This window comes from Myotis lucifugus, unplaced genomic scaffold, assembly GCF_000147115.1.
Source record: "Myotis lucifugus unplaced genomic scaffold, Myoluc2.0 scaffold_161, whole genome shotgun sequence".
NCBI classification, from domain to species: Eukaryota; Metazoa; Chordata; class Mammalia; order Chiroptera; family Vespertilionidae; genus Myotis; species Myotis lucifugus.
In genome coordinates, this window is record NW_005871209.1 from 2,725,886 (window position 1) to 2,740,583 (window position 14,698).

Here is a 14,698-nt window from a genome sequence, read left to right on the forward strand (position 1 = left end):
CCCGCAGAGCCGATCACCTCCACATATATGCCCTCCTTTGCCAGCACGGTCACCCCCTAACTGCTCTCCACTGCAGACATGATTGCCCCCAACTGCCATTCCATGCCGGCCATTTTGTGTCCACATGGGAGTGGCCATCTTGTGTGTTGGAGTGATGGTCAATTTGCATATTACCTCTTTTATTATATAGGATTGCTTTGTGTATATCAACTACTTAATAATAAAAATATAGAAATGAGATCAGGCTGCTATTCCTTGTTACATGTCCACATTTATGTTTTAACGTGTCAATACTGCTTTCTCTCCAGGTGCAGATTCTGTCTAACTTGTTTGGTACAGCGTACAGCTCCACATCTTGTGCAGGCAGTCAATGCCAGTAAATGTTCTTTGAAAAGAACATTAATGATTAAGGCTTGAAAATATTTCCTTTTTATTTTCTTTCATTAGTATTAAGCAGTGATTTTCAACTGGTGTGCTGCAAGAATTTTTAAAACATGCAATTCCTGACTATTTAGTCAGGGGGACTGACCTCTTTTCCCTTAGATTGTCAAATAGAAAAATGACAACAGATAACACAACAAGAGCCATCTGGTATGAATTAATCCAAATTATCCCTTTTTTGTTTTTGTCAGATCAGCAAAAAAATGTATTTTCTGGTGCACCACAGAATTTTAGTAGTTAGTTTATGTGTGCCATGAGATGAAAATGGTTAAAAATTGCTGGTATAAAGAATATGAAGAGATCAAGATAAGCACTTAGATAAATACAAGCCATTAACGAAGCTGTTCAGTCTGCCATATTTTAGTGACTACATTGATAGTGTTTTCTTTATTTGTTCCCACAAATAGCAAGGACATTACCATCTCCTTCCTCTTTTATGCATTCTCATTAGCCTGGTGAGGATAAAATGCCAAAGAGTCTCTCCAAAATAATCATATAACTATATATGGGGGGTGGAGGAGAGTGAAGGTAGGTTTACAGTTGTTGATATGTGAAAAATAATGCCAATAATTAATAAATAATAATCCAATAATAAACTCTGTGTTTTGCAAACTCACAACTGTAAATCCACTTTTGCCCCACCTCATATGTACATGTATAGGAGAAAGAAAGAAAATATATCTCAAATACCATCCCAAACCAAAAATAGAAAAAAGAAGGCCCTGAAATATTGCCCAGTCCATTTAAATGAAAAACTGAAATATCAAACACTATTTCATCACACATTGTAACTTTTCTCTGTAAAACTCCAGTATTCTAAAATATATTCTTAAGAAGCATTTAGTATATGTCGATTATATCTTAATAGAGCTGGGGGGGGGGGGGAGGACTGCTATTAATAATGGGAAACTGGGTAAAATGTATATGTGGAACACTTTACTATTTTTGCAATTCTTCTATAAATCTAAAATTATTCAAAAGAAAAACCATTTTTAAAAAGCTCTATTTAGGTAACGGCTAAAACTAAGCATTGCATTCTTTTAGCTCTTGACCTCAGGGTGTTACCTCCAGAATACATATATAACAGAGTCAATATAATAATAATAAAAATAATATAATAATAATATTTTCGGGAAATTTATTAAAAGAAAATTTGGAATCATTTTCAGAGGACTAAGGCTGTGGAAAATTATAAAACAATAATAATGTAATGGGAAAAACCAGATTTGGAATAAAAAGATGTAGCTTTAAATTGGCCTTCTGCACCTAATGACCTTTGACTTAAAGATATAATGACCTTTGACATCTCCCAAATTCTGATCTTCACTGGTCAAAGGAGGCCATAACAATGCCTGCCTTACCTTCCTAACATAGTTGCAGGTCAGATCAAGGAAGGTCATATGCATGAAGTATTCTTTTAGAAGCTGAAACTTAAACATATCACATATAGAGTGCTTAACAAACGCTAAGTCAATTTATGCTGATAATGATTTTTATTGATTTTAAATGTTAATCCAAACAAACTTTTTAGTAATTGTCATTCGATGTCTATTAGGTATTTAACTAGGCTATATCAATGGAAAAATATCACTATAAATCTATTGGTTGTATTATAATGTTCAACACCAACATTGTTCAAGCTCCCTGGACATCAAGACACTGGATCTGGAAAACCCTGGTATTGAGGGCAGGCTGAGAGGCAGGAGTAATCTCCTGCAGAGACACTGCCCCTGGTTCTGGTTTCCTGGTTTCAAGTATTATACAGCCCTTATTGCTATGGATACATATACACACTGAAAAGCACAATCAACAAGTAAACTCTGCAAGTCTTACTTTTAACACTTGATAGCAGCACTGTATAAATGTTTCTAGGTCAATCACATGCTCTACAACTTCAGAAGCTATGACAGCATCAAATGTTTCTGCAGTCTCTTCCACAATCTCTTCCAGGGAACACACTCTGTATTCCACCCTCTGATCCAGGACTGGATCAAATGATTTATGGCGCTGTGCTGTTTTAATGTTCTCATCCACAGGATCAATTCCAATAACTGAAGCCCCAAGCCGCCCTAGAGGCTGATGGTATAAAAAAAAAAGTTACCCTCAGGAAGAAAACGGAACAATGTTAGCAATAAAAAGCTTATCAAAAAGGCAACAAGATTAACCATGAGGGGATAAATATTGGAGATTTTTTATGGGAACATGGAAATTCATTATGCTATTTTTTCTAGTTTATACAGGTTTGAAAATTTCCAAAATAAAAAGCTTAAACATGAGAATCACAACATAAAACTCATGAAGAACTACTTTCAAATAGTGAAAAAAATCATCTGTATTTTCTAGGTACATTTAACATATACACAATACAGTACTGATATATTTAAAGTGCAATAAATGTAACATATTATAAAACAGCAAAACTGATATTCAAACTGCCTAAGAAACAATTTTTTCTTGATAGCTTTTTTCCGTGACTGACTAGAAATGATTCTTCATAGCTAAGTCTTCTTTCAACTTTTATATTGTCACTTCCCATGAAATGCTCACTTTTAAACACAGCCTTAATATTTATCAAAACTTGTATAGCGTTTACAACTCTTTAGTCAATAAATTAAAAGTATAATCAAATTATTTCAACTTTAGAGACATAAGATCTGCACTAACACACAGAGAAGATTACAGAATACATATAGTACAATCTTACTCATTTATAACTTGATACACCACCTATTCTTGAGTCTAAGGGATGTATTTTCACATATTTTACATTTCCTGAGATTGTATAATTGATGTCAGAGAGCCCAGCCCACTGCCACATGAAGAACATGTTTCCTATGCATGTGGAACTTAGCTATGCACCAAAGGCCTCGGTCAGGCTCGCTCTCAACTTGCTGTTATGGACCTCGACAGACCACATCCCACTGATCCTTCACGTAGATTTATATCCTATACTGTTGCTTAAAATATCTTTCAGAGATCAGATTATGATGCAGCATTGATAGGAGAATACAAAATAAAGCTACAGTGCATAAAGTTACTATAAGCTAAAGCAAATCTTCACAGAGAGGGTGAGTATTCTTCCAAGTACTCTAAAGCACCCGAGAAGGGAAGAGCCCTACAAGCAGGCAAAACTCTGTTAGGTTTTTAATATGGAAGCAAAGGCAAAGGACGGCTTATCACAGCACCTAAGCAGTTGGAAATTGCCTAATCTCTTGAGATAGAAGAGACACCAAAATTTCCAAAGCTATTCTGTGAAAAAAAAAAAAAAATCCTCACTATAATTTTCTGAAATTTTTATATTTTTAAGAAAATGTTGTAAATCACTTACTTCAGTTAACAATCCACCACCACAGCCAACATCAAGAATCTTCATCCCCGACAAAGGTTTTCCTGGCTGGTGATTAGCAATTGTTTTTAAAAGATTGTCTCTTTTTAAAAAATTCAAAACATATAAAAGTTATTGAGTTTTATCAATTAAATCTTAAAAGTACATTTTTTCAATGAAATATTAAATTCTCATTTTAAAATGGATTATTCATTTTTTAGGTAAACAGGTATTTTATTTTCAGATTAAATAACTATGTTTAATTTACAAGATATTTTTGGTTTTGTTTTAATACATCTTTATTGGATTTTTTTGAGAGAGGAAGGAAGAGGGAGAGATAAAACCTTGATAAGAGAGAGACATTGATTGGCTGCCTCCTACACGCACCCCCCTCCCCACCAGGAATCTGAGGAACTCTTGGTTCATTGGTCGATGCCCAACCACTGAGCGGTACAGCCTGAGCTAATTTATAAGATATTTTAAATAATCAAAAGCAGGAGGTTTAAAGTAAAGTTCTTGAAATAATCCTACATAATAGCATAGTATGCAAATTGTCCCCTCCACTGGGAGTTTCCTGGGAGTCTGACCAGGGGGCGGGGCCAGCCAGGGGAAGGGAGGGAGTACCCAGCCGGCAGAACATGTATTTTGTGCACTGGGCCCCTAGTATAGCAATAATTATGACTTAATTGTTAGTTTAGTCATGACCTAAAGAAAAACTTTTAAAATAATCTAGTTTGGATTAACCTATTTTATTTGCTTAAGATATCCTGTCACCTATTTACTACATTGTCAGTACTTGCTACATCCATTTCATATCTGCAACAAATAGGTTATTTACAGGGCTTAGAAAAATCAGATTGGAAATCTATATTTTCAGAATTTGCCTATATTCCCTTCTAAATTGAGTCTCTTTTAATCTTCTAACTTAATGATGTTTTCATGATCATGTAAACAGGCATCCAAATTAGATAAACTTAATTCTAAGATCACCATAGTAATACTTTTATTATCATACTTAGTCATACTTTACCACATATGCAAACATAAGCACATGCACACACTTGCACACACACTGATATATATATACCTAACAGTATTGAAAACTAAACTTTTAAGTTGTGTTATATATAATAAAGATACCTTAGGATATCTTTTATTGCTATTAAAATTAATTGACTCCTAAGAATAACCTTGATAGTGGTCAAATAGATAACTTCAGAATGTTATAACATATTGAAAGGACCCATTTCAAATGAAATCCAATCCATTCTTCACACATCACCCAAATGACTACCTTACACCATAATTTTGATCATATCGTTCCCCTTTGATGGCTTCTAATTATGCTCAGAATAAAATCTAAACTTCTAACCATAACTTGCACTACCCTGGGTGATCTTTTTTAGAATGGTCTAAATGACAGTGTCATGGTAGTCTGAATACAGTAGTTCTCAAGCTGAGAATATATGAAAATTATATGAAAGGTTTGCTCAAACACAGTCAGCTGACCCATCCCCGCAACCAAAGCAATAGGTCCAAGGTGAGACCTGAGAATTTTGCTTTTCTAACAAGTTCCCAGGTGATACTGATGTTGCTAGTCCAGGGCCTACACTTTTGAGAACCTCTGATCTAAACTAAAGAATGACATTTTGCTTCTCCCTGCCTTAGTGTTTCCAAAAATTCAGTAATAATAAAAAGATGCCCACATTTCTGTTTGTGCTGCATTGATGAACCAGCAAAAACCAATCAAGTCCCTGAGGGCAGTGTGAGTCTGACATTCTGTGTCTATCACAGTGCCATGCCCATCTCGGCTGCTCAAAAATGTTTAATGAACAAATAAACGAATGAACAATTTCTTTATAAATGGAGTCTAATGAACCCTGGCCTTTACCTCTGACAGCAAACTATAAGTTCCTGAAGTACGTAGACTATGTTTCAACTGATGAATGTCTTAGTAGCTTTTACAGTGTCTAGCCCCCAAACTCTACACAAGGTAAGTTCTTAATAAATATTTGTTAAATTGAACTATCTCAGTAGTATTCCCTTTATCAGAACTGCCTAAAGGTCAAAGTTGTTGTAAAATGATCTTGATGCCATAGGACCCTAGTTTCTTTTCATAAGGATTTAATTCTAATTAACCAGATAATGTCCAAACATGCTTCAATTTACAAAAGCAGCCTAGAACTTGGATGTTATAAAAAATTAATGGTTTCAAACAATGGACATTGAAGAGAATCTCCCTAATTTCTAAAGTGAACTTAAAATACAGCATTTTTTAACCTAGGTATAAATCAAGAGAAAAATGAACTGAAAAGAAAATGAATTATTAAAAGGACTTGCGTGTTAAAAGACTTAGAATTTCTGTAACGTTACCTAATAAATGGCACCCTCAGGTCATTCATAGAATGAAGAGGTGCATATACTCCTTGCTCATCCCACCACTTGTGAGCCAGGGCCAGGAAGGTTTTCATCTCACTGCTGTCTACAGTGGTTCGAGAAGTACTGTACAGTCTTGTCCAAGGGTATCTAAGAGGTCAAAATGAAGAGCCAGGCAAAAACTGCTGGTTTTAAAAATGTAACATGAGTATAATATGTACAAAGATATTCTAATTTCTAATTTATTAGATTCGAAATACATGTATTGCTCATTTTGATGCTTCAAAACCAAGTTTCCTTATAATCACGCTGCTTAAAATACATTTTATTCACAGATGAAACAATTAATTTGCTTTTGAAGTAAGTTACACTGAAAATGAAACCACATAACTTGGCCTTCTGGGTCACAGCCTATGTAATAAAAGCCCAGCGACCGAACGGTGGAACAACCAGAACGACCGGTCGACCAGTCACTATGATGCGCACTGACCACCAGGGGGCAGACGCTCAACGCAGGAGCTGCCCCCTGGTGCTCAGTGCACTTCCACAGTGAAAGCAACACTTGGCTGACCAGGATGAGTGGCGCTCTCACAATGGGCCGATCCCCGCAGGCCATGCCCCCCCATGCACTGGGCCTCTAGTTTAATAATAATAGTAGTAGTAGTAGTGGTAGCAATAACCATTTATTGAGTACTTACTAATGTTGTTACTATTTAAGAATTCAGCCGAAACTGGTTTGGCTCAGTGGATAGAGCGTTGGCCTGCGGACTGAAAGGTCCCAGGTTCGATTCCGGTCAAGGGCATGTACCTTGGTTGCGGGCACATCCCCAGTAGGAGGTGTGCAGGAGGCAGCTGATCGATGTTTCTCTCTCATCGATGTTTCTAACTCTCTATCTCTCTCCCTTCCTCTCTGTAAAAAATCAATAAAATATAAAAAAAAAAAAAGAATTCAACATATGTCAGATCATTTCACCTAATCTTCCCAGCAACTTTACAAGGTACATACTACTATTATTATCTCACTAGAGGCCTGGTGCATGACATTCTGCACTCGGGGGGTGGTCCCCCTCATCCCGGCCTGCGCCCTCTCACAGTCCAGGGGCCCTCGGAGGATGTCCAACTGACGGCTTAGGCCTGCTCCCCGCATCAGCCGGACATCCTTAGCGCTGTCGCGGAAGTGGGAGAGGCTCCCGCCACTGCCGCTGCACTCACCAGTTGTGAGCCTGGCTTCTGGCTGAGCAGTGCTCCCCCTGTGGGAATGCACTGACCACCAGGGGGCAGCTCCTGCATTGAGCATCTGCCCCCTGGTGGTCAGTGCACGTCATAGCGACCGGTCATTTGCCATTGGGCAGAAACCGGCTCTCCAACATCCCCCAAGGGGTCCCAGATTGCGAGAGGGTGCAAGCCAGGCCACTGGTGCACTATCAGGGCTGGGGAGGGACGCGGAAGGTTGGCCAGCTGGGAAGGGACCACGGGAGGGCTCCAGGGCATGTTCAGCCCATCTCACTCAGTCCCGATCAGCTGGACCCCAGCAGCAAGCTAACCTACCGGTTGGAGCATCTGCCCCCTGGTGGTCAGTGCACATGATAGCGAGAGGTTGAGCAGCCTTAGCTATCATTAGCATATTATGCTTTAATTGGTTGAAAGGCTGAATGGACGACCGGACATTTAGCATATTAGGCTTTTATTACATAGGATTATCTCTATTACACAGATAAGAAAAGGGAAGCTTAGAGAGATTAAGTGGTAGAATCAGGATTTGAAGCCAGTTGCCTCCATCTTCTTTTTTTCATTTTGACTGCTATCATCCTAGTCCAAGCTCCCATCATCTCCTATGTTAATCATTATCCTAGCCTCTGATTAGCCCGCCTGCTTCCTACTTCACCCCCCTCCAATCTGCTCTCCATAACTATCTACTACTCTCTTCATCTTCCCCACTTCAGCCACTTGAGCCTTCTTTCAGTTCTTTGAACTGACCATGCTTGCTTCTTCCTCAGGTACTTTGTATATGTTATTACCTCTCCCTGAAACATTATTCTCACACTAGAGGCCCGGCGCACGAATTTGTGCACGGGTGGGGTCCCTTGGCCTGGCTGGCGATCGGGGCCGATCGGGGCCAATCAGGGCCGGCCAGCCAGGGGGAAGGGACCACGGGAACTTAGCCAGCCATGGGAGGTTGGCTGTGGGAATGCATTGACCACCAGGGGGCAGCTCCTGCATTGAGCGTCTGCTCCCCTGGTTGTCAGTGCATTGTCATAGTGACCGGTCGACCTGTCGTAATGGTTGCTAAGGCTTTTATATATATAGATTACCCATTCCTTCCTCTATAAACCCATTTAATTCCTTCTCTTCTTTCAGCTCTTAGTTTGAATGGAATGTCATCTAAGAAGTCTTCCCCCATTCAAAACTGGGTCATATTCCCCTATTTTAAGTCCTATACATCTTTATACTACTTCTATGTGGTTATTTGATCTGGTCTCCCCACTAAACACATAAGTACTATGAGGGTAAAGCATGGACTGTCTCGCTTACCATTTTATTCCTAGTGACTAGTACATTTCCTGGAACACAGCTGGTGCTCAAATGAATAATCTGAGACCAGAGGCCCAGACAAGCATGTAATTAATCTAAAATTTTTTTTTAATCAGATGGTATCTAACAAGGCCTAAACAGGAATCAGACAGAAAACGACACCAAGTTTCATGTCAAAGTACATGATAGGAAAACCCTCCAAAGATTCTTGGGTAAGAGAAAATAGGTTGTAATGATAAAATAGGTAATGCCACTCAAATTTTTATTATGTTTTTCTTAGCTATATAGAATACATTCTATATGGATTACTTATTATCCTTTTAAGAGCTAAATATCACTCTTCTTTAATATTATGCTATGACTGTCACCCTCCTTTTCCATGCTTCATCTAAAGACTCGGTAATCAAGGACTAACTTACATAGGTAACAGTAGGTGGTTGCTCAGTTGACTATAAGAATGATTTCACATACACCCAAGCTTAAAGGAGATAGATCATTCACAAGGAGAAGTATGCACTCATACCTTAAAGCTATGCAATATTTTTTTACAAGGTTAGAAGTTGGTTTATAAAATAAGAATACAGAAAGACTTTGATTCAGTCTTACCTAAAATATATACTTATCCGCCTTATTATACTAGTTATATTACACCCAAATCATTTATAATTTTAAGCACTGCATTATTTGTGTCCTGTCATAAGGATATTATGAGGAAGTAAAACATACTTCTTCAAGTTATATAGTCTTATATTAAAAATAAAAACTATCTCTGAATATGGATAAAGGGTATGCACTATATATTATTTTACAATTTTTCTGTGGGTTTGACATATTCCAAATTTAAAAGTTCCTGCAAAAATAAGAATATGTAGATAAATAAAAGTACCTTAATTAAATCATGTGAGCTATTAAATACTGACTGGGTTATTAAACACAACCAATATAAAACTACTATTTACATAATTATGTAAATATTTGCCACAGTAATGAATAAACTTACCTGTAACTTTTCATTGTATTCAAGCAGGCAAAAGTCATTCTATAAGATCTGAACCACATGATCCTGTATTTACTGAAAACCCATGGTTTAATTTGTAGAGTCCAACTGAGCTGATTCCCTAGATAAATTGGGGAAAAAATTAAATGTTTAGAGAAAGCACAGTATGAATCCTTAATATATATGTATTTGAAGAAACTAGAAGGTTATTTTTAATTTTAGATTTTATTCTAACATATAAAATAAAGGTCTTGCATTCCATCATCTAACTCTAATCAGACATTTCTGAAATTGTAGTTGGCAAACATAAGTATGAATATGTAAAAGTTTTTTCACACCATTAGTTTTTGCATCCACATTACGCTGTACAAAATTATAAAAAGTGATATTCAAATTAAAACTGTATTACCTTTTAAGGGGAGAAATGAGGACATCTGTATTAGTGTCAACTATTAAATAAAGTAAAAAAAAACTATATTACCTTTTAAACTAGGGTAATACTGATTCTGAGATTACATGTCAAAACTAGTTCAAATTCTGTCACTTCCATCTTAGCTACATAAAATGGACATATACATATGTTCAACACCCTTTACAGAAGAAAAAACTGTGGTATAAAACATTTTAAAATAGCACTCATCTAGTTCATATATTCAAACTTACGTAGGGACCTGCTTTAGGAGCTACTTACTCTGCTGCAGAACATTCAACTGTTCAAAAGCATTTAGACAAAGTACACCTTATAGCAAAGAAAATTACCATGCTTATTACATTATGATAAGAAGGACAATCCACCAAGAAAATAAACCAATCCTAAATGTGTATATGCCAAACAAGGATTTCAAAACACATGAAGCAAAAATAGAACTAAGAGGAGAAATAATCTATAACTATATTTGGAAATTTCAACACCCCTTTCTCAGTAATTAATAGTACCACTAGACAGAAGATCAAAAGGATACAGAAGAACTGAATAACACCATCAACCAACAAGATCTAATTGAATTTTTTTAAATTCTTACCTGAGGATATGTTTATTGATTTCAGAGGGGGCGGAGGGGAGAGAGAGAGACATTGATTGGTACATGACACAACTAGGGATCGAACCCAAAACTTTGGTATGTGCCCTGACCAGAAATCAAACTCGCAACCTTTTTGATGTATGGGATGAAACTCCAACCAACTGAGCCACCCAATTAGATTAGGGCACCATCTAATTGAAATTTATCAAACATTCCACCCAAACAAAAACAAAATGTACATTCTTTCAAGTATGTATGGAGCATTCATAATTATAGACCATATCCTGAGATATAAAAGAAACCTTCAGCCCTAACCAGTTTGGCTCAATGGATAGAGAGTCAGCCTGCGGACTCAGGGGTCCCAGGTTCGATTCCGGTCAAGGGCATGTACCTTGGTTGTGGGCACATCCCCAGTGGGGAGTGTGCAGGAGGCAGCTGATCGATGTTTCTCTCTCATTGATGTTTCTAGCTCTCTGTCCCTCTCCCTTCCTCTCTGTAAAAAAATCAATAAAATATATTTTTTAAAAAAAATTAAAAAAAAAGAAACCTTCACAACTTTAAGAGAAGTGAAATCATATAAACTATGTTCTCTGACTGTAGTGGACTCAAACCAGAAATAAATAACAGAAAGATAACATGAAAAGAACAAAACACTTAGGAATTAAACAACACAATTCTAAACAATCCATGAGTCAAGACAAAGTCTCAGGGAAACAAAACTGAAATAAAAGATACAATATATAAAAATCTATAGACATAGTTAAAGCAGTATTTAAAGGGAAACTTATAGCACTAAATATGCATATTAGAAAAAAGGAAAGGTCTCAAGTCAACAATCTAAATTACCACCTCAACAAACTAGCAAAAGGAAAGTAAAATAAACCCAAAGCAAGCAGACAAAAGAAAATAATGATAAAAGTAGATATTAATGCCCTAACTGGTTTGGCTCAGTGGATAGAGCATTGGCCTACAGACTGAAGGGTCCCAGGTTCGATTCTGGTCAAGGGCACATGCTTGGGGTTGTGGCCTTGATCCCCAGTAGGGGGTGTTCAGGAGGGAGCCAATCAATGATTCTCTCTCATCACTGATGTTTCTATCTCCCTATCCCTCTCTCTTCCTTTCTGAAATCAATAAAAATATATTTTTTGGAGAAACCAAGATGGCGGCATAGGTAAACACCGGAGATTGCTGCCTCCCACAACAACTTCAAAAATACAACTAAAAGACGGAACGGACATCATCCAGAACCACAGGAAGGCTGGCTGAGTGGAAATTCTACAACTAGAAGGAAAGAGAAAAGCATACCGAGACTCAGAGGAGGTGCGGTGCGGAAGTAAAATACAAAGGTGCAGAGGTGCATGCGGAGAGGGCTGGCGGCTGAGGACACGGTTGTCTTTTTCAATCGGGAGGAAGTCTCAAGCTCTGAGCTCCAGTTCCGGGTGAGTCTCTGGGGATCCAGACTCATACGGGAGAAACGGGACTGTCTGGCATCAGTCAGAACTCGAGGGCAGCTTTCTCTCGGAGGCGCTTGCAGCGATTGCCGGGGCCTCTGAGGGCAGGACTGAGAGCAGCCATAACTGCTCACTCCACCCGCCCTGTTGATCCCCTGGGACCCCGCCCCGCCCAAGCCGTGCAAGGAAGCTTTTGCATATGACAGGCCCGGCCCTTTGTAATCTGAAAATTACTTAACAAACTGCAGCTGGCCCAAGGCCCCATGGCAACTTGCATTGCTTTACAGCTGGCTTCTGCTGGGTAACCTCAGGCAGAGGCTAGATTAGCACCTCCTTAGATCCAAGAGCCAGTGTACCCAGTGGTCAGAGTGGGACCATCCAATTACAACTCCTCAGATCCATAAGGGACACACTCAGGGGGAAGACTCAGTGAGCACCAAAGCCCCACTGAAGCAACACTTGCCCCATAAGGGTGTCTTCAGCACAGAAGTTCTCCCCCGTAGACACAGCTGATTCTCACAGCCAATTGGCCTGGAGGTCAATTCCTCCTAGTGTTACCTACAACAATCAAGGCTTAACTACAACAAGACTGTGCACAAAGCCCACAAAGGGGTGCACCAAGAGTGTCCACCTCAGGTAATTGGGGAGGCTGAGCCACTGGGCCCTATAGGACACTTAGCACAGAAAGCCACTCTATCAACACAGCGAAGCATAAAAAATGCAGAGACAAAGAAACAGGACACAAATGACAGAAATGGAGGAAAGCAAACTACTGGATATAGAGTTCAAAACCACACTTTTTAAGGTTTTTCAAGAATTTTCTAGAAACCACTGACAAACTTAATGAGATCCTCAAGAAATCTAATGAGACCCTGGAGGTTGTGATAAAGGACCAACTAGAAATTAAGCATACACTGACTGAAATAAAGAATAGTATACAGACTCCCAACAGCAGACCAGAGGAGCGCAAGAATCAAGTCAAAGATTTGAAATACGAAGAAGCAAAAAACACCCAACCAGAAAAGCAAAATGAAAAAAGAATCCAAAAATACGAAGATAGTGTAAGGAGCCTCTGGGACAGCTTCAAGTGTACCAACATTCGAATTATAGGGGTGCCAGAAGATGAGAGAGAGCAAGATACTGAAAACCTATTTGAAGAAATAATGACAGAAAACTTCCCCTACCTGGTGAAAGAAATAGACTTAAAAGTCCAGGAAGTGCAGAGAACCCCAAACAAAAGGAATCCAAAGAGGACCACACCAAGACACATCATAATTAAAATGCCAAGAGCAAAAGACAAAGAGAGAATCCTAAAAGCAGCAAGAGAAAGACAGTCAGTTACCTACAAGGGAATACCCATACGACTGTCAGCTGATTTCTCAACAGAAACTTTTCAGGCCAGAAGGAAGTGGCAAGAAATATTCAAAGTGATGAATGCCAAGAACCTACAACCAAGATTACTTTATCCAGCAAAGCTATCATTCAGAATTGAAGGTCAGATAAAGAGCTTCACAGATAAGGAAAAGCTAAAGGGGTTCATCACCACTAAACCAGTATTATATGAAATGCTGAAAGGTATCTTTTAAGAAGAGGAAAAAGAAGAAAAAGGTAAAGATACAAATTATGAACAACAAATACACATCCATCAACAAGTGAATCTAAAAATCAAGTGAATAAATAATCTGATGATCAGAATAAACTGGTGATTATAATAGAATCAGGGGCATAGAAAGGGAGTGGACTGACTATTCTTGGGGGGGAAAGGGGTGTGGGGGATGCGGGAAGAGACTGGACAAAAATCGTGCACCTATGAATGAGGACAGTGGTGGGGGGGTGAGGGTGGAGGGTGGGAGGGGAATCGGGTGGAGGGGAGCTATGGGGGAAAAAAAGAGGAACAACTGTAATAATCTAAACAATAAAGATTTAATTAAAAAAATAAAAATAAAACGCTTTCATGGATAATACTTCAAAAAATATATATATATTTTTTAAATGTAGATATTAATATTACTATATAATAAAGAGGTAATATGCAAATTGACCATTACACCCTCGCACAAGATGGCCACCCCCATGTGGTCACAAGATGGCCACCACAAGATGGCCGACAGGGGAGGGCATTTGGGAGCAAAGGGGCTGAAAGGAGGGGGGAATTGGGGGATCCAGCCCACCAGGGAGGGGCAGTTGTTGGCGACAATCCCAGCAGGGGCGGGCATTTGGGGCCACCCCCGCCCAACAGGAGAGTCCAATTGGGGGGCTCGGCCCACCAGGGGAGGAAATTGGGGGCCTCCCAGCCTCCCAGGGGGGGAAATTTGGGGGGGGGCCCAGCCCTGCAGGGGAGGATCGGCCCTAAAGTGGCAGTCGGCCTTCCCTCAAGGGTTCCCAGTTTGGAGGGGGTGCAGGCTGGGCTGAGGGCCACTCCCCCCCCCCCCCCAGTGCACAAATGTCATACACTGGGCCTCTAGTCCTATATAATAAAAGCCTAATATGCAAAGTCCCCTCAGGCAGTCATTCGACCGGGAGACTGGGAGTTCGACCGCTCACTATGATGTTT

At 39.1% G+C, this 14,698-nt stretch overlaps 1 protein-coding gene across 1 annotated transcript in view; it reads right to left on the reverse strand.

Annotated features, from left to right (window-relative positions):
• Positions 1-14,698, reverse strand: part of COQ3 (coenzyme Q3, methyltransferase) — a 28,858-nt gene that overhangs the window by 4,928 nt on the left and 9,232 nt on the right. The window contains exons 2-5 of the mRNA XM_006095838.3: positions 9,675-9,792; positions 6,140-6,292; positions 3,770-3,869; positions 2,275-2,517 (exon numbers count right to left, since the gene is read on the reverse strand). Of these exons, the coding sequence (XP_006095900.1) occupies positions 2,275-2,517; positions 3,770-3,869; positions 6,140-6,292; positions 9,675-9,792 (614 nt within the window). The remainder of the gene's footprint in view (positions 1-2,274; positions 2,518-3,769; positions 3,870-6,139; positions 6,293-9,674; positions 9,793-14,698) is intronic.